The sequence below is a fragment of the Scyliorhinus canicula genome, chromosome 12 (genome assembly GCF_902713615.1).
Source record: "Scyliorhinus canicula chromosome 12, sScyCan1.1, whole genome shotgun sequence".
Classification (NCBI taxonomy): Eukaryota; Metazoa; Chordata; class Chondrichthyes; order Carcharhiniformes; family Scyliorhinidae; genus Scyliorhinus; species Scyliorhinus canicula.
In genome coordinates, this window is record NC_052157.1 from 28,101,220 (window position 1) to 28,125,883 (window position 24,664).

At 46.3% G+C, this 24,664-nt stretch overlaps 1 protein-coding gene across 6 annotated transcripts in view; it reads right to left on the reverse strand.

Moving 5' to 3' along the window:
- The window catches only part of LOC119975262 (protein FAM81A-like), a 51,764-nt gene that overhangs the window by 16,290 nt on the left and 10,810 nt on the right, over window positions 1-24,664 (reverse strand). For 2 of the 6 annotated variants that reach the window (XM_038814955.1, XM_038814956.1), the window contains exons 1-3: window positions 22,695-22,794; window positions 17,751-17,974; window positions 2,248-2,366 (exon numbers count right to left, since the gene is read on the reverse strand). In XM_038814955.1, the coding sequence (XP_038670883.1) occupies window positions 2,248-2,366; window positions 17,751-17,974; window positions 22,695-22,779 (428 nt within the window). In that variant the 5' untranslated portion in view covers window positions 22,780-22,794. Of the gene's footprint in view, window positions 1-2,247; window positions 2,367-17,750; window positions 17,975-22,694; window positions 22,795-24,664 lie in introns of those variants that run through there. The other 4 variants (XM_038814960.1, XM_038814959.1, XM_038814958.1 and 1 more) reach the window with 3 other exon arrangements.

Consider the following 24,664-nt stretch of genomic DNA (forward strand, 5'->3'; position numbering starts at 1 on the left):
CTTTGACGAAGCCATGTTGACTCAGTCCTATTTTATCATGCACTTCCAAGTACTCTGCCATCTCATCTTTAATAATGGACTCTAAGGGCAGCACGGTGGCCTAGTGGTTAGCACAACCGCCTCACGGCGCTGAGGTCCCAGGTTCGATCCCGGCTCTGGGTCACTGTCCGTGTGGAGTTTGCACATTCTCCCCGTGTCTGCGTGGGTTTCGCCCCCACAACCCAAAAATGTGCAGAGTAGGTGGATTGGCCACGCTAAATTGCCCCTTAATTGGAAAAAATAATTGGGTAATCTAAATTTAAAAAAAAAATAATGGACTCTAAAACCTTACCAATGACCAAAGTCAGGCCAACCGGCCTATAATTTCCCATCTTCTGCCTCCCTCCCTTCTTAAATAGGGGTGTTACATTAGCCATTTTCCAATCCTCTGGGACCCTTCCTGCCTCCAGTGATTCCCGAAAGATCATCACCAATGCCTCCACAATCTCCTGAGCTATCTCTTTTAGAACCCTGGGGTGTAGTCCATCCGGTCCAGGTGATTTATCCACCTTCAGACCTTTCAGTTTCCCCAGAACCTTCTCCTTAGTAATGGTCACTGCACTCACCTCTGCCCCCTGGTTCTCCTGGAGCTCTGGCATCCCACTGGTGTCTATTATTGCCTCTCTCTTACCTTTTATATATTGAAAAAAATCTCTTCCTATCTTCCTTTATATTACTAGCTAGCTTGCACTCATACTTCATCTTCTCCCCCCTTATCTTTGGGTTGAGGGGGTGAGACCCACGCAGACACGGGGAGAATGTGCAAACTCCACCCGGGCAGACCCGGGGCTGGTATCGAACCCGGGTGCATGCGCCGTGAGGTAGCAGTGCTAACCACCGCACCACCATACCGCCCGTCCCGCTCATAAATACACGCACCAATTCACACCCGCGTGACTCCCACCTGAAAGGGGTGGAGCTTTACACAGGGGTGGAGCTTCCGGTGTTCAGTCCACTAATCGTAGTCAAATCGATGCAAATTGTGGATTTGGATGGGGCCGCAGGCACAGGGCGCGAACCTTGATGTTGCCGCCAGTGGGGGACCAGAGCATCACAACAGGATCGCCGCCGGGAATCAATCCCGCTTTTTTGCCCAACACAACATTCTCCGCCCGATCGCAAAACTCACTGCTGCCGTCGGGCACCGGAGAGTCCCGGTCAATATATTGTTAAAATAATAGCATACCATAGTGTGTTTATGACTAGTTTCTTATATTGCGAGTTCTCAGCTGTCCCAGGAATGGAATCTCTAAGCTGAAGTCAGACATTTTTGTTTGAGGGAAGGCTTGAGGCCCAAGAAGCCACACAGTCATAGACATAGAACAGTACAGCACAGAACAGGCCCTTCGGCCCTCGATGTTGTGCCGAGCAATGATCACCCTACTCAAGCAAACATATCCAGTATACCCTATACCAGTAACCCAACAACCCCCCCCCCCCCCAACCTTAAGACACTACGGGCAATTTAGCATGGCCAATCCACCTAACCCGCACATCTTTGGACTGTGGGAGGAAACCGGAGCACCCGGAGGAAACCCACGTAGACACGGGGAGGACGTGCAGACTCCGCACAGACAGTGACCCAGCCGGGAATCGAACCTGGGACCCTGGAGCTGTGAAGCATTTATGCTAACCACCATGCTACCGTGCTGCCCACAATATCAGTCCTCCACATATCAGCCTCAAGCTTCAGCGGTATGTGTCGAAAGCCAGAGAGTGGTTACCTGCTTAAACCCTCACCCCCATGTTGAGTCAGGGTCATCGGGTTAGGAGCGAGTAATCACCTGCCCACCACAGACAGTTGGATCAGTCAGTGACACTGACTCAGCTCAGTGTAGACTCCAGGAATGGGTTCACCACAGCTGGGGGTGGGTGGGGGGGCGGGAAACCAGAATGAGAGACAAAAGTGCTCGAAATTAACCTGTTGCTCTGCAAATTTCTTAATTATTTGCCTTGAACGTTTTGATCAATAGCAAGTGAAGATTTGTAAAGTAAAAATCGTTTCGAAATGACCAACGTTCTGGGCCTGAGTTATGAATAGTTGGTGATAATTGTGAGGAATGTAAAACAATGACACAGACACACCCGGCAGATTTCTCTTCACAAAAGACAGTGGCACTTGCTGATTCATTACACAATACATCGGTGCATAGTTTGCTGAAAGCAGTCAGACGCGGCAAGCGAAGGAACCTGTTTCTCTACTCTTACCTGGCCACCCTGCCCCGAAGCTCCCCAATGCCATTCACATGACGGAGTTCAAGGCTTTTCAGCACAGCATTGGTTCCATGGCTTACATTATCGCGTCTCCGAATTTCTTCCTGCAGCACCTATTATAGGTCAAGGTAATTATTTTTGGTCTGGTTATGACGAAGAAAGACAAGAGAATACAAACTAATTTGCACGCGGGGATATCCTGAGCATCGCTCCCGTAAACATTTATGCTTTGTGGTTTTTGAAATTAATACTTGTCCAGATCCCAATGTCAGTTTGACACCGTGGGTTGCACTTTCACCTCTGAGTCACAACCATGTATGTTCAAATCTCTCTCCAGTATTTAAGGGCATCATTGGCTAATTGTTTGACGAATTTCATGTACCATATTGCAGGATTGCTACATTGTTGGAGGTTTTGTGAGGCCTTGAAGAATCCAGCACGGGTTTTTGTAGAATCAAACAGAAAGTGCCTTTATTTACAACAAATTGTACACAGCACCAGCAGTTTGTTCTTTCGTTCTCTCTCTCTCTCTCTCTCCGGTACCACACTGGCCAGCTCTATTTATACAACAGCACTACTAACGATTGCCTCCCCCACCCCCCCCCCCCCCCCCCCCCACCCACCCCCTCCCGCTCATTGCGGGAGCTCATATTCTCCAAGGAATAGAATCGGGGCAGGTTATAATTAAGATGTCAAAGGAAATTGCCTCATCTGCTAGCTTAGACCATAAAGACAGAGGAGCAGAATTCGGCCATTCAGCCCATCGAGTCTACTCTGCCATTCAATCATGGCTGATATTTTTCTCATGCCCATTATCCTGCCTTCTCCCCATAACCCCTGATCCCCTAATTAATCAGGAACTTATCTATCTCTGTCTTAAAGACACTCAGTGATTTGGCCTCCACAGTCTTCTGTGGCAAAGAGTTCCACAGATTCACCACCCTCTGGCAGATGAAATTCTTCCTTATCTCAGCTGTGGCCTCGGGTTATAGTTTTTCCAAATCGTGGAAACATCTTCTCCATGCCCACTATATCTCAGTATCCTGTAAGTATCAATAAGATCCCCCCTCATCCTTCTAAACTCCAACGAGGACAGACCCAGAGTCCTCAACCACTCCTCATATGACAAGCTCTTCATTCCAGGGATCGTTCTTGTGAAACTCCTCTGGTCCCTTTCCAAGGCAGCACATCCTTCCATTGATACGGGGCCCAAAACTGCTCACAAGAAACAGGAGAAGCAAAACCATTACGTTGTTTTACACCCCTACCACCACCCCCCCCCCCCCCCCCCCCCCCCCCCCCCCCCCCCCCCCAATGCTCCATGGACAAGTCATTCTTGCATGACGCAAAACAGGATTCTGAGGGCAGCGTGGTGGCGTAGTGGATAGCACTGGGACTACAGCGCTGAAGATCTGGGTTCGAATCCCCGCCCTGGGTCACTGTCTGTGTGGAGTTTGGACATTCTCCCTGTGTCCGCGTGAGTTTCACCCCCACAACCCAAAGATGTTATGTTGGGGTTATAAAGGGGTTATGTTGCAATTGTATAAGGTGTTAGTGAGGCCACAACTGGAGTATTGTGTTCAGTTTTGGTCTCCTTCCCTGAGAAAGGACGTACTGGCACTGGAGGGTGTGCAGAGGAGATTCACAAGGTTAATCCCAGAGCTGAAGGGGTTGGATTACGAGGAGAGGTTGAGTAGACTGGGACTGTACTCGTTGGAATTTAGAAGGATGAGGGGGGGATCTTATAGAAACATTTAAAATGATGAAGGGAATAGATAGGATAGATGCGGGCAGGTTGTTTCCACTGGCGGGTGAAAGCAGAACTAGGGGACATTGCCTCAAAATAAGGGGAAGTAGATTTAGGACTGAGTTTAGGAGGAACTTCTTCACCTAAAGGGTTGTGAATCTATGGAATTCCTTGCCCAGTGAAGCAGTTGAGGCTCCTTCAGTACATGTTTTTAAGGTAAAGATAGATAGTTTTTTGAAGAATAAAGGGATTAAGGGTTATGGTGTTCGGGCCGGAAAGTGGAGCTGAGTCCATAAAAGATCAGCCATGATCTCATTGAATGGCGGAGCAGGCTCGAGGGGCCAGATGGCCTACTCCTGATCCTAGTTCTTATGTTCTTATGTACAGGGTAGGTGGATTGGCCACAGTAAATTGTCCCTTAATTGGGAAAAATGAATTGGGTATTCTAAATTTATTTTAAAAACAGGATTCTGATTTTGCTGTCGCCCATTTCACACTGGACACCAGAAATAGTTTCACCTCCAACTTTTGATGAATAGGATAGAGTTCTCCTGGCAGCGTGAGCAACATTCACCCTTTCACCAACATTACAGAGAAGCAGACTAACTGCACCTTATTGTATATTGATGAAATCCCACCTTATGCTATTTGCATGTCAGGTCTGCCTATAGAACAGTGACTTAGAACATAGAACAGTACAGCACAGAACAGGCCCTTCGGCCCTCAATGTTGTGCCGAGCCATGATCACCCTACTCAAACCTACATATCCACCCTATACCCGTAACCCAACAAGCCCCCCTTAACCTTACTTTTATTAGGACACTACGGGCAATTTAGCATGGCCAATCCACCTAACCCGCACATCTTTTGGACTGTGGTAGGAAACCGGAGCACCCGGAGGAAACCCACGCACACAGGGGGAGGACGTGCAGACTCCACACAGACAGTGACCCAGGCGGGAATCGAACCTGGGACTCTGGAGCTGTGAAGCATTTATGCTAACCACCATGCTACCCTGCTGCCCCAAATCTTGATCATAAGGAATTTGCTGGTGTGAAACATTGCATCATGTTGAGTGGTCACGAAAGGGCCGATAAAAATCAAAGTATTTTATTTCCATCAGTGGTTCTTTTTTCCCCACTTTTGAGGTACTCCAGATGATGAGAAGCAATGGGAGAGAAATTGCATACACCGATCTCGGGCTAAAATGCACATGGTAAGGCAGCAGGGTGGCTCAGTGGGTTAGCCCAGCAGCCTCACGGCGCTAAGGTCCCAGGTTCGATCCTGGCTCTGGGTCACTGTCCGTGTGGAGTTTGCACATTCTCCCCGTGTTAGCGTAGGTTTCGCCCCCATAACCCAAAGATGTAGGTGAATTGGCCACTCTAAATTGCCCCTTAGTTAGAAAAAATGAATTGAGTACACTAAATTAAAAAAATAAAATAAAATAAAATACACATCGTGCACTTTGCTGGTTGATGCAGAACCTGGTGCAGACAACGACTCTCACTGTAACAGGAACTAGCTTTATTGTAATATGACAATGGACTGATGAAGAACATCCAGTGGCAGGCTAAATCATTTCCCAGATTGGACTTCAGAAAACCAGTATTACTGGTTTATGTGTTGAAAACATTTCAAGATGTTTTAATTTTTTAAAAGCCGGTATTTCAAGTGAATCTGGAGGTTTTTTTAACGACTGTTGATTCGGCTTCCTAGTAACTTGGAAATATTCCGCACCAAGTAGTTTTTTTTTGGTAGTGCAGTTTTTTATTGTTTGCACTGGGCTGACAAGTGGCAAATTACGTTCACACCACACAAGTGCCAGACAATGACCATCTACAACAAGAGATAATCTAATCATCTCCCCTTGACATTCAATGTCATCACCATCGCTGAATCCGGGATTCTCAGTACCAGGGTCGGGATTCTCCGACCCCCCCGGTCGGGTCGGAGAATCGCCCGGGGCCGAAGTCAATCCTGCCCCCGCCGTGTCCCGAATTCTCCGCCACCCGAGATTCGGCGGGGGCGGAAGTCCCGCCGCTGACAAGCCTCTCCCACCGGCGTGGATTAAACCACCTACCTTACCGGCGGAAGCGGGCGGAAGCCGGGGTCCTGGGGGGAGAGGGGGGGGGCGCGGGGTTATCTGACCCCCGGGGGTGCCCCCACGGTGGCCTGGCCTGCGATTGGGGCCCACCGATTGGCGGGCGGGCCTGTGCCGTGGGGGGTACTCTTTTTCTTCCGCCTTCACCATGGTCTTCACCATGGCGGAGGCAGAAGAGACCCCTCCCCTGCGCATGCGCCGGGATGACGTCAGCAGCCGCTGAAGCTCTGGCGCATGCGCGGACTTACGCCGGCCGACAAAGTCCTTTCAGCCCCGGCTGGCGTGGCGCCAAAGGCCGTTCACACCAGCTGGCGGAGCGGGAACCATTCCGGCGCGGGCCTAGCCCCTCAATGTGAGGGCTTGGCCCCTAAAGGTTCCGCACCACTCCAACACGCTGGGACCCCCTGCACCGCCGGGTAGGGGAGAATCCTGGCCCATATCCTGGGGCTTACCATTGAAAAGAAATTTAACTGCCATATAAATACTGTGGCTACAAGAGCAGGTCAGAGGCTGGGAGTTCCATCGTGAGTAACTCAACCCCTGACTCCCCAAAGCCTGTCACCATCTACAAGGCACAAGTCAGGCATGTGATGGAATACTCTCCACTTGCCTGGATGAGTGCAGCTCCAACAATAATTAAGAAACTTGACATCATCCAGGACAAAGCAGCCCATGTGATTGGCACCCCATCCACCACATTCAACACTCCTTCCACCACTGACGCACAGTGGCATCAGTGTGTACCATCTAAAAGATGCACCTTCAACGGCACCTTCCAAATCCACCTCTATGACCTAGAAGGTCAAAGACAACAAATACATAGGAACACCACCACCTGCTAGTTACCCTCCAAGTCACTCACCACCCTGACTTGGAAATATATCACCGTTCCTTCACTGTCGCTGGGTCAAAATCCTGGAACTCCCTCCTTAACAGCAGTGTGAGTGTTCCTACAACACGTGGACTTGCAGCGGTTCAAGGTGGTGGTGAATCACCACCTACTCAAGGCCAATTAAGGATGGGCAACAAAAGGGCAGCACGGTAGCCTAATGGTTAGCACAACCGCCTCACGGCGCTGAGGTCCCAGGTTCGATCCCGGCTCTGGGTCACTGTCCGTGTGGAGTTTTCACATTCTCCCCGTGTCTGTGTGGGTTTCGCCCCCACAACCCAAAAAAAATGTGCAGAGTAGGTGGATTGGCCACGCTAAATTGCCCCTTAATAGAAAAAATAATTGGGTAATCTAAATTTATAAAAAAAAAGGATGGGCAACAAATGTTGGCCAAGCCAGCAGTGCCCAACATCTCCTGAAATAATAGTCAATTTGTTTTTGAGGGGAAGAAGAACTGGTGGTTTTACTAGATGAGAATGTTGCAAAAACATTACCCTCTAATTCCCACATCAGTAAATGAACTTTGTTTGAAAGAAACTCAAGTTTAAGATTCAGGAGGGAGACAGTGATAACTGTGTCACATGCTGGAATCTGACCACGAGCCAAACACCACAATGCACAGCACTGACGGTGCCTTTCAAAGTCACTTCTGCTTCAACCCTTTCTGCCTCAGGCTCATTCCAAGCTGTACTTTCATTAAGTGCGAGTGCTATCAATGTTCATCTGTGACCAACAGCACAGATTGTGCAGGTATTTGCTTTCTTCCCAAGCAGCTGCCATGATACTTTTGTTGTAAAAGCAAATGACCGTTTTCTGTCCTGACTATCAAAAGCTCCATAGGCGATAACTTCAGTCGCCTCTGAAAATGGATTTTGGGATTGTGTCGGGCGGCCACCACCCCAAGCCACGAACATCTGACACTGCTGCGACACACGGGGATGATGCAATCTTGTAAGGAGATAAATTGCGATTCAAGAGCAAATGGTGCGCGGGGGGGGGGGGGTTTAAAAATAAGCCATTTTCTATGTCCCGGTCATTTTGAGGCTGTTGCAGATGAAGAAAAGAATGAGAACAGGGTGTTGCCGTTGCTCGCTAAGGTAAAGGTACTGAGGCACAAAATACAGGACATTAAACCCTTAGTGTTGGGTGGGGTTACTGGGTTATGGGGATAAGGTGGAGGTGTTGACCTTGGGTAGGGCGCTCTTTCCAAGAGCCGGTGCAGACTCAATGGGCCGAATGGCCTCCTTCTGCACTGCAAATTCTATGAAATTCTATGAAACCGTCTGGTAACAGACAGTGGCCAAACCAGCTAAAAACTTGATTATTGGATACAAAACCAGAGATACGGTCACCCAAGCGAGGATTGAAATACGCGATTAACCAGCACTCTTTCATTGCAATGCAGACAGCAGGCCTCATTTGTGCTAGCTGCTCATTTCAATGATTCCTGCAGCTAACTGTGCTGTTGGTTGGCTGGACACATCAGCATAGGGTCAATATTATGAAAGGGGTAGTGCATTGTGGTTGGCACAGGTGCTGGCAGCCCTGCAAGAAATTAACCCGACTTTGGAAATATTGAAAAACAGCACAATCTGATGAAGTGGATGCTGCACTGGTGGAGCAGGTGGAAAGGAGGAGAGAGGTCCGGCATCCACAGGAGGTCCACCAGATACATGCTCAGAAGACAGTGGGACAGTGGGAGCAGATAGCCATAAAGGTCGATGTCAGGAGCCCAGCCTCGAGGATCTGGACGCAGTGCCACAAGAAGTTCAACAATCTCACACGAGCAGCCAAGGTTATCTTCAAACACCCTCTCATTCAATTAGTGATCAATTCACCCCACTCCTACCACTCACTTAGAAACAATCGATCAATCAGAACTTGTACCCGAGGGTTCCATCACATCCGCAAACACTTAGCACTGTTGCAAACTTTACGCCCACAGTTCACAACTCGCACGCAAAGCCAGCTATTTAATCTTAACGGCCTGACCACGCAAACAGATTGCCCGACACTCACTGGCACACTCCCTTCCCTGTCTTGCAGTGCAAGGAGGGGGAGAGGTGTGACTGCATGTCTAATCCCAATGGTGGAGACAGTGCTGACCATTATTGGACTGGCCATTGCTGAGGCCGTAGCCAGTGCTGGGGCTGAAACTATCAACGGATTTTTTTCCTTTTTTAAAAAAGTGCCCCATTCTTTTTTTTTGTCCAATTAAGGGGCAATTTAGTGTGACTAATCCAACTACCCTGCACATCTTTGGGTTGCGGGGGTGAGACCCACGCAGACACGGGGAGAATGTGCAAACTCCACACGGACAGTGACCCGGGGCCAGGAATGAACCCGGGCCCTCGGCGGCATGAGGCAGCAGTGCTAACAACTGCTCCACCGTGCCTCCCACGAAACTATCAAAGATAATGGTATCCTCACACCTTATCATCCTTCTCACCTCCTGCCTCCCCTCCATTCAACACCAAATAAAAGGGGCCCTATGTTTCACCCTATGACTATCGCCTACTGCTGCGGAGCACAAGTACAAGCTGGTCAGGCAGCCTAGTCAGGTCATTATAAACATGCATTATAAACTAATGCATGTTTATAACAACATTTCAGTTGCCTGGACAGACCGTGGGGCATCTTACAATACAGCCTGGTCAAAGTGTCCATGATCATCATAAACTGCTGCATTCTCCACAACGTCACCATCCGATGGGGCACAACCATGGATCATCTGGAGAACCATAAGAAGCTGCAGCAGCAGGATGAGCGAGAACAAACATTGTTTATTGCTGCTGAAGAAATCACTGAAACGTTGTGCACAAAGTGTGGTGTCACCCACCATGTCTAAAGCTCTGTCACTTCTGCCTGCCGATGAACATGAGAAACCAGTTGCATAGGCTTCAGGTCAACAGGCAGCCATTGGCAAAGGTGTGGTATCTGCGGCCCATCTACACCAGTGGCTGAGCACTGCAGGTGGCACCCGTGGCCAACAGACCCCTCCGCCACCATCTGGCATGCTGTGCTTCACACTTCTGGGACAGGAGGTTGCACTGGCCAACATATCAACAAATTAGGAGCAATAATAGACCATTCAGCCCCTCGAGGCTGCCCCGCTATTCAATAAGATCACGGCAGATCCGACAGTGGTCTCGAGCAGGCCAATCATCCTTTCAACCATCTCAAGCAGCAGCACCCTCCACTTCACCATCAAGCAGGGTGACAAATGTTCTGCTGCTGAATGGCTCGTCCGCAAGTCGTTTCTTGCCTCCGCGCTGATTGTGCCAGCTGATGCATATTGCCTTTCTTCCTGCTTTTAGAAAGGGCCGCTTTGAATATTTACAGCCTTTTTAAAAGCCGAAAAATAGTTTTTCCATGTGTCCTCTGAGGGGCCTCACGGTAGCATGGTGGTTAGCATCAATGCTTCACAGCTCCAGGGTCCCAGGTTCGATTCCCAGCTGGGTCACTGTCTGTGTGGAGTCTGCACGTCCTCCCCGTGTGTGCGTGGGTTTCCTCCGGGTGCTCCTGTTTCCTCCCACAGTCCAAAGATGTGCGGGTTAGGTGGATTGGCCATGCTAAATTGCCCGTAGTGTAAGGTTAATGGGGGGGATTGTTGGGTTACGGGTATACGGGTTACGTGGGTTTGAGTAGGGTGATCATTGCTCGGCACAACATCGAGGGCCGAAGGGCCTGTTCTGTGCTGTACTGTTCTATGTTCTATGCTACCATTTACCTCTTTAGCGTTTTAGAAGATTTCTTCATGAGATGTGCTCGTGTCTCACAAGCTAGGCCAGCGTTCATGGCCTGACCCGAATTGCCTATGAATAGCTGGTGGTGAGGCACCTTCTCGAACCACTGCTGTCCATGATTAGATAGTCAAATAATGGCATCTATTCGGATCACAAAAATTAATTACACTAACAAGAGGGGGTGAGTTAAAACTAAAGTTTGCCAAGACTAATCTCATTCTTCAAAAATATTTAAAAGGAGAAATCATTGCCGTACGACGCTGAGGAACTGGGTTTGACCCGGCCCCGGGTCACTGTCTGTGTGGGTTTTTTTTCATAAATTTAGAGTACCCACTTTTTTTCCAACTAAGGGGCAATTTAGCGTGGCCAGTCCGCCTACCCTGCACATCTTTGGATTGTGGGGGCGAAACCCACGCAAACACGGGGAGAACGTGCAAACTCCACACGGACAGTGACCCAGAGCCGGGATCGAACCTGTGGCCTCAGTGCTGTGAGGCAGCAGTGCTACCCACTGTGTCACCGTGCTGCCCCATCCGTGTGGAGTTTGCACATTCTCCCCGTGTTTGCATGGGTCGCACCCCCACAACCCAAAGATGTGCAGGGTAGGTGGACTGGCCACGCTAAATTTCCCCTTAATTGTGAAAAAAATAATTGGGTACTCTAAATTTATTTTTTAAATGTTTCAAAAAAGGAGAAAACATTATGAATCATAGGTTTAACTTGAAAAATTCACCTCCTTTTGAGAATTATAGATACATGTACTATTTTAGTGTTGAATAATAGGCTATGTATTAGCTGACAGGAAAAGACTGTAACACTGCGTTTTCGTACAATAAGCATGTTGTGAGCCCTTGGCTCCGATCCTGTTCATAAGCGGAGAACAAAGTCAGAATTCTCTCTTGTGTTGTAGTGACAGGTGCATTGAGTGGGAACAGTGTTACAGTTCTGTAAATCCACTGCTTAAACTTGCATCAACATATGACATCAATCTGCCAGGCTAGATCTGAAAAACCATGTGTACAGGCAATGTAAGCCAAGTGATGTGTCACACCAGAACATCTTCTAAGGATACAGCTGAGGCAATCTCTGACAACAGTGAGCAGAATCTTTGTTTGCAATTTTCACGCCTCCCTCGTCATCATATAGTCCGTCTCCAACTCTTCCCATCCCTTCCTTGACATCGCTCTCTCCATTTCTGGGGATATGCTGTCAAATCAACGTCTATTATAAGCCCACAGATTCCGACACCTAAGTGCGTCCACATTGTTTCTTGATTGGAGCTGTGCAGGTGTGTAAAGGCATAGCATAAAAGGCCAGGTGCTTCTGAACAAGGAGACAAGCAAAATCTAAAATGAAATTATCCAGGGTCGCTCTTGCATATCTCCCTGTCAATAGGAAGAGGTTACCATGCCTGGAGGTCTTGCCTCTGTCATAATATTGTGTGACACATTAAACTAGGCAGGCAAAGAGAGGAAAAACATAACAAAATTATAAACTTGAAGCGATAAATTAGGAGCTTAATTAATCCATATTTGCTTCAAATTTGTATAATCTTGCTCGCAATTTATTATTCGTTCTTGGGATGTAGGTATTACTGGTAAGGCATTGCTCATCTCTAGTTGCCCTGGGCCTTTTATCTTTCGTGGGATTTGTTATAGTTAACTGGGTGGCCCTGGCCACACCTCCCCAAAAGAGGGGTTAAAAAGGGTCTACCATGTTGGTGAGTCACATAAAGGCCAAAGGACATTCATGAACCAGATGGGTTTTGTTGACAATCCAAAGGTTTCATAATCACTTTAACGTTTTTAAAAAATACATAAACGTTTAAAAACGGAATTTGAATTCTTAAACAGTGGACTTTGAATGGAATCAGTCCAAGTGGCTGGACAGAACAACTACTTTGTCATAGCTGCTCATTTTTGAACTTTGCACCAGTCGATGGCTGGAAACAGTTATGTTCCATTCAACTTGCGATTAATGCTGGATATCTTTTTTTAAATTTAGAGTACCCAATTCATCTTTTCCAATTAAGGGGTAATTTAGCGTGGCCAATCCACCTACCCCGCACATCTTTGGATTGTGGGGGCGAAACCCACGCAGACCCGGGGAGAATGTGCAAACTCCACACGGACAGTGACTCATAGCCGGGATCGAACCTGGGACCTCAGCGCTGTGAGGCCGCAGGGCTAACCCACTGCACCACTGTGCTGCCCTCTAATGCTGGATATCTACATACATCAGAGAGCTGGACGTATTTCCTGTGAAGTTATTAGATGCTGAACTCTGCAGAAAGTAGCTCAGCTCCTGAAACCTTTTCTCTACGCTATCTGCATGGCCAAAATCAGGAGTATTATGGAATCTTCACCACTCATTTGGATGGGTTCAGTACCAACAATGCTTACGAAGCTTGACATCAGCCAAGATAGAGCAGTTTAGTTAATCAGTGCTCCGGTCACTGGGGTCAGAATCCACTCTCTTCACTACTGGTGCATTGTGAATTGCAGTATGTATAATCCACACGATGTACCAAAGCACCTTGCCAAGATTATTTATCCTCTCTGGATTTCTATCAACATGGAAGGAACAGCATCCCTGCCAAGCTCCATTCCAGGCTGTACAGAGGGTGGAATTTAATCAAGGTAACAGTGTCTAACCCACTGGCTGGAGAGCCTGAGCCCTGTGTTGTCTTCATTCAGAAAGGCCCACTGAATTAAAGTGCCCGTTGTCGGGCCTTCCCTGGGATTGAAGACCTCAGTATAGGAACCACAAGCTCCTCCCCAGGATCTGACAACCAATCAGAGTAGCTCTCCATTGGAGTTAGTGGCAATTGCTGGCAATGCACCCTCCAAGGCACAGGTTCAACAGAGGACCCAAGGTCAAAGGCAAGTGAGGGCAGGATGAGGGTGGTGAGGCCGGAGTTGTGACAGAAGAGGGTTGGAGGCAAGGGCAGGTGGGTGGCTTTCAATGGACCACCCCCTTTGCAATGCCAAGTCTCTCAATCAGGCATTGGGTGCCTTGAAAGAGGGTTCCCACCCGACACCATCCTGCCTCATTAAACAACCCCCCCCCCCCACACCTCCAAACTAGTGATCAGGATTCGGAGGGGGGGCTTGGACCTATATTGCTGTTTCTTTATTACCATTGAGAAATATTTTGGAATTCACTACCCAACAACACCATCACAAGGACTACAAATTTAATTGGGCCAGTCACATAAATACTGTGGCTGCAAGAGCAAATCAAAGCCTGGGTGAGCTGTAGTGAGTAACTCACCTCCTGACTACCTAACCCCTTTCCAGTATCAACAAGGCACAAGTCAAGGCACAAGGCATGTTGAGGAAACAATTAGGGATCGAGCCACTTTGAAATGAGTTAAATAACAACCTTGTTGTAAAGAAGCCTTTGGGCAATAGTGACCATAATACGATAGAATTTTGCATTGTTTGAATACGAGATGGTTCATTCTGAAACTAGGGTTTTAAATCTGAACAAAGAAAACTATGAAGGTATGAGGGGCAAGTTGACTATGGTGGATTGGGAAAATACACAAAAATATTTGGCAGTAGACAGGCAATGACTAGCATTTAAAGAAATACCACACAGTCTGCAACAGGTATACATTCCTGAAACTCCCAAACTCCCAAAGGGTAAGGTCAAGTAACCATGGTTAAAGAAAAAAGTGCATTAAATCAAAGGAAGTGGTTTATAAGAATGCCAGAAAAGTCATAAGTCTGAGGACTGGGAGAAATTTATAACCAGCAAAGAAGGAGCAAGAAACTGATTGAGAAGGAAAAATAGAATATGAATGCAAAACAGCGAGGAACATAGACGCTGATTCTAAAAGCATCTTTAGGTATGTGAAAAGGGAAAGATTAGCTTGGACAAATGTTGGACCAATACAGGTGGGGAGAGGAGACTTCATAACGGAGAAACTTTGAGCCCACCCAAGTTGTGAGGAGGATGCAAGGAGGCTTCAAGAGGGCTTGGACAGGCTGTGTGAATGGGCTAGAACATGGCAGATGGAACATGTGAGTAAGCGTGAAGATATTCACTTTGGCAAAAAAATTAGGAAGGCAAATGGTATGTTGATCTTGATCACGAGAGGATTATAATACACAAGTCAAGATATCTTGTTGCAATTACATAGCATGTTGGTGAGCCCTCACTTGGAGTTTAGCACAGAGTTTTGGTCCCTTTTCTAAGGAATGATATACTCGTCATGGAGGGAGTGCAAAGGAGGTTCACCAGATTAATCCCTTAGATGGCAGGATTGTTTTATGAGGAACATGAGGAGACTAGGTCTGTGGGGTGGCATGGTGGCACAATGGTTAGCACTGCTGCCTCACAGCGTCAGATACCCGGGTTCAATTCCGGTTTTGGGTCACTATCTGTGTCGAGTTTACACGTTCTCCCCGCGTCTGCGTGGGTTTCCTCCGGGTGCTTCGGTTTCCTCCCACAGTCCAAAGATGTACACGTTAGGTGGATTGGCCATGTTAAATTGCTCCTTAGTGTCCAGGGATGTGCAGGTTAGGTTGTGGAGTTACCGGGGATAGGGTAGGGTGGAAGGGGGAGTGTAAATGGGTAGCTCGTTCAAGGGGTCCGTGCGGACTCGATGGGCCGAATGGCCTCCTTCTGCACTGTCGGGATTCTATGATGATTTTATTGCCTAGAGTTTCGAAGAATGAGGGATGACCTCATTGAAACTTACAAAATTCTTCTCGGTGTGACAGGGTGGATGGATACAAAATGTTTCCCCTGCCAGGTGAGGACAGAACCAGGAGACACAATCTCAGAATAAGGGTTAGGCCATTTACGAGTGAGGTGAGGAGGAATTTGTTCATTCAGAAGGTGGTGAATCTTTGGAATTCTGTACTCTAGAGGCTATTGCCGCTCAATCATTGAGCATGTTCAAAACAGAAATCGCTATATTTCTGCAGACTAATAGCAAGGGTTATGGAGACAGTGTGGGAAAGAGGCATTGAGATAGATGATCGACCATGATCTAACTGAATGTCGGAGCCGGCTCAACAGACCGAATAGCCTATTCCTGTTCCTTTGTCCTACTTTACTAAGTTCAGGAGTGTGATGGAATACTCTCCACTTGCCCAGATGAGTGTGGCCCCAACAACATTCAAGAAGCTCAACACCTTCCAGGACCAAACTGCCCACAGATCATTACCTCATCCGCCACCTTAAACATTCACTCCCTTCACCACTGCGACACTGTGGCAGCTGTGTGTGCCTACCATCTGTAGATCCACTAGCGCAACTCACCTATGCTTCTTCGACAGCACCTTCCAGACCTGCAACCCCTACCACCAAGAAGGGCAAGGCCAGCACATCAGGACACACCACCATTTCCAAGCTCCCTTCCAGGTCACATATCTTCCTGGAAATATTTTGTCATTCTATCATTGTCGCTGGGTCAAAATATTGGATCCTCTCTCCCTAACAGTTCTGTGGGAGCACCTTTACCACACTTACTGAAGCAGTTTGTGAAGGCTGATCACCACTACCTTTTCAAGAGCAATTATGGATGGGATATTAATGATGACCCTGCCGGCGACGTCCACTTCCCATGAATGAACAAAGAGAAGAGCGGTGTAGTGGTTCAAGGGGAAGGCTCAACATCTTTTAGAAAACAAATTTTTAATAAACATAATATGCTATTTAATTTAATAAACATATAATTTATACACATAATTTGCCCTGAGTATGTTAATTTAAAAGACTGAAGGTGTTTTTTCCTGAATAAATTTATTTTCAATATCATTACTACATTTCTTACCTGAGGAGGTAGTTTAACTGGATAGCAGGATAGCATTTTTACTGATAAATGGTTAAAAAATGTTTTATTGGCAACATAATGGGGACCTTTCATTGCAGGAGTCTGCTATGGTGACATGTAGGGGAGAAAAACAGAACCCAAAATAAACTGAAGAAGAAACAAGGAAATCTAAACTGGAAGAAAGGAAGTGACAAATAAAGAACTCTAAAATACTATAGCACAGATTAAAAAGGATTGAACTCCAGTTTCACCACTATTTTAGATACTTTTCTGAGATTACTTGAGGGGCTATTTTCACTAGGCTGCGTATGCTCTAGCTAGCCGAATTGCTTTTTAACTGAATCATGTTATTATATGAGTCTAGAATCTAATATAGGGATCCAAGCTGGTTTGTGGTCCCCTGCTATTTAAAGAATATCAAACTGCAATGTCTATAAACTAACTACAGTTTACATTAAATTATTTCTCTGCTTCTAACATCTGGCATCAGTCAATCGATCATTCTATCTTTTAAAAAATAAATTTAGAGTACCCAATTCTTTTTTTATCCCCAATTAAGGGGCATGGCCAATTCATTTAGTGTGCACATTTTTTTGGGTTGTCGGGGTGAGACCCATGCAGACACGGGGAGAATGTGCAAACTCCACATGGATAGTGACCCGGGGCTGGGATCAAACCCGGGTCCTCAGCGCCATGAGGTGGCAGTGCTAACCACTGCGCCACCATGCTGCCCCCAATCTATCATTCTTTCTGAGTCAATTAATTACTGAGCACCATACTAAAGCTAAGAACGAGATGTTAAATTTGGACTGAGAATTAATTAAGTAATACAAAAGTTCAAATGCAAATACTATCTAATTTAATTTGCAGACGAATCAATGAGCCACCTCATTCCCTACTAAAGTGGGGAAGCTTTTTCATTGTTCATTGCTTCCTCACACAGCTACACATATCCATTGTTTACACAAAAGACAGAGATCCTGCTCATTTGACTGGTTTGCCGACAACATTAAGAGTGCCCTAGTACACGACTGGAAAGTAATGCAAATAACAAGTACTGAAACCCAATGCAAACAGAGGACAAAACCTGTGGCTTTCCTGATGGGTAGGGCCCAGTACCACACGGGGCAATGTTTTTACTAAGTGAGCACTCAGGGTATCACAGGCTGCTAACATGTGAAACAGTTTATACATTAACCTGTTGTAAACCTGGGTTAAGTCTTACCTCTATATCTTTGTTTAATTGCTTCACAACGACTGTGATGTATTTTATATGTTCCTCCAAGAGTTGCCGAGCATAAATCTCTCCTTCAACTTTACTTTGCAGAGGCTGTGATTTTGAATCAATTATATCATTGGTATTCCAGCACAGTTCCATGATGGTTTTGCCAGGATGGATGATGTGACCTTCGCATTGGTCCACCTGCTTGGTAGGTGTATTGGGAAGATCTAATGAATCCACCATGAACAGGAATAAGAAAATAATAATAATAATCTTTATTGTGACAAGTAGGCTTACATTAACACTGCAATCAAGTTACTGTGAAAAGCCCCTAGTCGCCACATTCCGGCGCCTGTTCAGGTACACAGAGGAAGAATTCAGAATGTCCAATTCACCTAACAACCCGTCTTTCGGGACTTGTGGGAAGAAACCGGAGCACCCGGAGGAAACCCACGCAGACACGGGGAGAACGTGCAGACTCCACACAGAGTGACCCAAGCCGGGAATCGAACCTGGGACCCTGGCGCTGTGAAGCAACAGTGCTAAGCACTGTGCTACCGTGCCGCCCATTATTATTAGCAACAAAAAAAATTTGAATAAGCATGGCTAACGTGGTAACAAACTATGTTTATATGCAATCAGTGTTTGGAAATAGCTGATATTATTCTGAGCAGTGAGCTATGTGGCTGAATGAACTTCAGAAAAATTATCAATGAAATAATGGCTCAACCAATATTTTTCTTCTTTCGCATTATAATGAGCTTAACTTATAAATCCCTGTCAATACCTTGCTGGCTTGTCATGTTTGATAAGGAATTCGATTTGATGGAGGCAGATGCAAGAAGGGTGAGAAAAATACAGGAATAGATGAGAAAGAGGGAAGGATAAAAGAAGCAGTATCATGTGGAGCATGTTTGACCATTATTGTTTTTTTTCCATAGGAAGAACTTTTCTTGGGAAAACGTTAAAATCAATTTATAAAAGCACAAAAAGCAGATCCAAGGAACGAGCAAATGAATCCATTCTGTCAAAAATCTGTGAATGTGCTTCTCAGCCGGAGGCAAGTCTGAGAATGAGACAAAGGAGTACGGCAATCAAAGTTGCAAGATATGACATTACACACATGTGCTGCACACATCCACATTTAACTCAGAAGAACCAACAAGCAAAGGAAACGGAGATGCTGACAGTCCATCTAATAATAATTTTCCAGTATCTGAGCTCCTCCTGTCTAGTATTAGATTTCTGTGTGTAGTCTCACACTGATTTTTGCAATCCAAGAAAGGTAGATTGAACCACCTGTCAAAAATTTAATAATCAAAAACTATATTTAAAAAAAAATTTAAAGTACCCAATTCATTTTTTCCAATAAAGGGGCAATTCAACGTGGCCAATCCACCTCGTGTGCACATTTTTAGGTTGTGGGAGCGAAACCCACACAAACACGGAGAGAATGTGCAAACTCCACACAGACAGTGACCCAGGGCCGGGATCGAACCTGGGACCTCGGCGCCGTGAGGCAGCAGGGCTAACCCACGGTGCCACCGTGCTGCCCTAAAACAAAAGCTATTTAAGCACACGGATTTCAACAAGACCGGCCAACTGCATAAATTCCCAAGGGTGAGGATTTTCAGCTGGCAAGAACAGGTTACGCTATATAAAGCCTTTGAAGTAAATAAACATCCCAAGACCCAAGAATCACAAGAGTTACCTTGGAGGAATGGAGTGTTCTGGAAGGGGAGTATAAGCCCTTTTTTTTAGCTTTAGAGTACCCAATTTTGTTTTTCCCAATGAAGGGGCAATTTAGCGTGGCCTGTCCACCTAACGTGCACATCTTTTTGGGTTGTGGGGGCGAAACCCACGCAGACACGGGGAGTATGTGCAAACTCCACACGGACAGTGACCCGGGGCTGTGGTCGAACCTGGGTCGTCAGCGCTGAAAGGCAGCAGTGCTAACCACTGAGTGCCACCATGCTGCCCTTGGAGGGTGTAAGCCTAATGGAACTTAGAGATGGGGAGGAGAATGGCCATGAAGGGAGTTTTTGAAAAATAAGCACAGTAGAAGCATTGGGAGCTGGCAGCCACTGAGAGTCAGCGTAAACAGGAATGAGTGGGTTATTGATAGGGGATAGACATGGATAGCGCTAGTTTGGGTGAGTTGAGGTTTACAGGGTGTGGAAAATTGGGAGAGCATTCATTCATTGGAATAGTCAAATCCGGAAGTGACAAAGGCACGAATACGAGTCTCAGGAGAAGGCAAACTGAGGGAAGGGCAGCAATGGGTAAAGGTGGCTGCTCTTTAGGAGTGGGAAGCCCATTTGGAATGGGAAGCTCAGGTTAGGGTTGAATGAGATGCAAAGGTTGTGAATAGTTTGTTTCAGCCAGAGGAAGTAGCTGGAGAAGAGTATGGAATCTGTGCCAATTATTTTTATTAAAAATATTTTTATTCTCCTCCTTTTTCACAATTTTTCTCCCGAATTTACACCCAACAACAATCAATAACCAACAACAAATATCTCAAACCCCATAACAGTAACAACGATCCCATCCTCCCACCATGCCCAGACATCAGCCCACATGTTAACATAAACAAATGACAAAGGAAAAAAAAGGAATCAGGGATTACCCATAGCCATCTTCAACATACACAGCCCCCCTCCCCCCGCACCCCACCCACCCTTCGCCCCCCCCCCCCAAACTAATGTTCGATGTTATCCAGTTCTTGAAAGTGCATAATAAATAGTGCCCATGACTTGTAGAACCCCTCCGTCCTTCCCCTCAGTTCAAACTTAACCTTCTCAATGGTCAAGTATTCCAACAGGTCCCCTCGCCACGCCAGGGCCAGGGTGGAGAGGCCGCTCTCCATCCCAGCGATCAACGAGGTGAAGGCTATGATATCTGGCTCCGACCCGTTTCCAACCCTGGCTGATCCGACACCCCAAATATGGCCTCCCGGGGACCTGGGTCCAGCTTCACATGCACCACCTTGGAAGAATCTGTGCCAATTTGTAACAAGGGCTGAAGACAATTGCTTTGGTCTTCTGAATGTCCACTGAAATTGTGACTTTGCAAACCCTAGATGTCGGACAAGCAATCAGACAGTGTAGAGGCAGTGGGAGGAGCGGTAGAGAGCTGAGTATCATCAGCATAAAAAAGGAACTTGATCCCAAGTTTTAGAATGATAGCTCCACAGGGTAGTATGTGGTTGAGGAAGATTAGGGCAAGGATAGTTCCTTTTTGTCGGGGCAAAGCATTGAAAGAGAAGATGGGTAAGTAGATAGGAATTGGGAAAGTTTTCTTTCCCAGTTCAACTGCAGAAGGAGTTAGGTTTGGAAGTCCTATCACTCCTCCACTCCCAGGTCATTGTTCCAGTTCTAAGCCCCTGCTCTGCTCTCGCATTCACTTTGTTTTTTTTATAAATTTAGAGTATTCAATACCTTTTTTCCAAGGGGCAATTTAGCATGGCCAATCCACCTAACCTGTACATCTTTTGGGTTGTGGGGGCGAAACCCACGCAAACACGGGGAGAATGTGCAAACTCCACACGGACCGTGACCCAGAGCCGGGATCGAACCTGGTACCTCGGTGCCGTGAGGTAACCGTGCTAACCACTTGCACCACTGTGCTGCCCACTGCTCTCACATTCACGTCCCAGTCTCAATCATCTCCCAGTCTCAGCACAATATTTAGGTGTTTTAACTTCACCTGATTACCCTCTAAAATTACTTCTCTGGAACCTTTTAATTCCCTTTTAGAAGAATTTATGGGCTCTGCTTTGTCGATGGTTTATGGCAGCTTATTCCAAATTCTTTTTAAAAATAAATTTAGATTACCCAATTATTTTTTTTTCCTATTAAGGGGCAATTTAGTGTGGCCAATCCACCTAACCTGCACATCTTTGGGTTGTGGGAGTGAAACCCACGCAGACACGGGGCGAATGTGCAAACTCCACACAGACAGTGACCCAGAGCCAGGATTTGAACTGAGGTCCTCAGCACCGTAGGCAGCAATGCTATGATTATTCCAAATTCTAAGAATTTGTTCCAACCTCCTCTCTTTTTGTGGTGCGCTTCAAATTGTGCTCTCCTCATCACCATTGACAAGTGGTAACAGTTTTATTATTCCATATTAACCTTGAATTGAGTCATCCGTTAGCTGCAGGGAAAAAGTGCATTAACTTCCCTCACCATTCTTCAGGACGATTACCCTCATCCCCTAGGAACATCCTTGTGGACCTTGTTGATAGCCTTTCTGCAATGGGAAGTGGAAGGAAGTGCAAGAGCGCTCCAGAGTAGATAAGACTCACGATGTGGTTCCCTTTCCACCTGAAAGTTAAAAAAACCTGACCTTCCCCTTGCATTTCCTTTAGCGACTGTCTCCGCCCCCCCCCCCCCCCCCCCCCCCCAGCACAGGACAGTTCAGAAACTCAGTGGGGTGAGCAAATCGAACCTGTGTCCAACCAAGCTACAGTGCTCCAAAATGGAAATTTGCAACCTACCGACTATATTGTATTCATTTATGGTAAATATAATGTAATTCTAATTTTGGTTTAAATTAATGTCCATGTTTTTCTCTGTATGTTTACACAACAATTGTGGGAAAGCCACAGATGATAGTAGCCATGGAAACAATATGCAAAAGACAAACTGGAAGGACAGCCAGCAGCACAGGTGTAAAAAGCAACATGAATTAAATGTCAACTAAAAATACCTGTCAAAGCAACAGTACCGAGTGCAAAAGCTCATTGTTTCTATTTAACTGAATGAAAATGATTTCACCAACCTAATTTATAAAATCATCCTCTGACATTTGTTTTGAACACCTCAGGCAAGTAATACAAAGTTTGTTGCATTGTTTCGCTTTGAATAGCACTGGAAATTTTCCAAATTCCGTATTGTACTCTGGCCTCAAAAATATATGTTTAGGTGCAATGACTCCCTCAAATACCTGTGAATGTAGTTTTGTTTTTCTCTTCCTTGGTAAGATGTAAACTGTAATGTAAATAATGCACGCCATATGAGTGCACACCCATTTTTTTCTCAGCTGGTACGTTTAAGGCTCCTATTCCTGAGCACCACACAGAGTGGTTGCAGATGAGCAACAGTGGATGCGCGAGGATGGTGTAAGACTGGCGAGAGTGACATAGCCCGACAGCAGATCTCACGGTATGGGGAGCTACAAGCAGGACCAGACAGAAGGATAATTCCTGGGTGAGCTGCTGTGAGAATTAAGCCTGAGCAAAGCACGAATTCAAGCCAAAATACATGACTCGATGGGCCTTGATTTGGAACGACAGTGTTTAATGAGGCAAACAGGAGGAAGTTGAACACGGAGGTTGCAGGCCTCATTTTCAGTCTTGTTCGTGCAGGAACCTAATCTAGATACGAATGTGCATTAACTGTGCAATGATCCACCCATTTGCTTTAATAGAATACCCAATTAATTTTTTTTCCAATTAAGGGGCAATTTAGCATGGTCAATCCACCTACCCTGCACATCTTTGGGTTGTGGGGGTGAGATCCACGCAGACACGGGGAGAATGTGCAAACTCCACACGGACAGTGACCCGGGGCCGGGATCGAACCCGGATCCTCAGCGCCGTGAGGCAACAGTGCTAACCACTATGCCAACATGCTGCCTGCATTGATCCACCCATGACTGAATAGCCACAATGCATTCTGACATGAAAACCATGCAGACCACAAGATTTGCACATTTGATCGCTGGTTTGTAGTCATTTAGCTGATTCCAGCCAGGGGAGTTGAGATCCACAATTCATCCCATTGTTTCCAAACCAGGTTTAAAAAAAAGTATTCCGTAAGGTTACAACACTCCATCACAACCCAGTGATAGCAGCCGGAGGAGGCAAATATGATGGCATCAGATAATCATGGAATCAGACTCCGGTGCAATGCTGTATGGCGGATATTATAGTCATGCTCATTGTCCAATATCACACACAAAGATTGAGTGAGATACTGGAGGACTGTTAAGCACACATGGGAGAACACCAAGCAAGAGTCAGCTCTTTCAGGAGAGCAGCAAAGGAAATAGCTCAACAGAATCACCTGACCAAACCAAAGATATAGAAAATAGATCCGATACAATATTTTTGAGTCCAGTCACATTAAAAAAAATACAATTAATTTCTCAAAGTAATTTCTCAATCCATAAAGACACAGGAAAAAGACTGTCCAGAGTCTCTGTAAGGTTAGCGGAAAGAGGTCCAAATTGAAACCCATTGTATTTTAATGTGGGCAGCATGGTAGCATAGTGGTTGGCACTGTGGCTTCACAGCGTCAGGGTCCCAGGTTCAATTCCCTGCTTGGTCACTGTCTGTGCGGAGTCTGCAGGTTCTCCCCATGTCTGCGTGGGTTTCCTCCGGGTGCTCCGGTTTCCTCCCCCACAATCCAAAGACGTGCAGGTTAGGTGGATTGGCCATGATAAATTGCCCTTAGTGCCCAAAAAGGTTAGGAGGGGTTATTTGGTTAGGGGTATAGGGTGGAAGTGAGGGCTTAAGTGGGTCAGTGCAGATGGGCCAAATGACCTCCTTCTGCACTGTATGTTCTATATAATGTGTCAGATGTTATTGCTCTCGCGTACTTCAGAATATGGATCTCAAATATCCACCCAGCCACATGTTCTGGAGCTCGGCTATTATACTCCACGCCTTTATGGTCCTGGCAAAGGATTAGACAGCTCAGGAAGTTTGTGTGTGTCGGTAGTCCTGGGTTTGCCATATATTTCCCATTTGTGGCTCCAAAACAGAGCCTCCTGCAATCAATCCTTGATTGAGGTTACCAAGCTGGAGAGCTTCTTGTCAATTATTGCTGTGGCTTCTGCACTTGAAGCAACTGTCCTTGACAAAATAAGATTGTTTGTGCCCAGGATTTTGGGTTAGAGTGTGGAACTTGCCA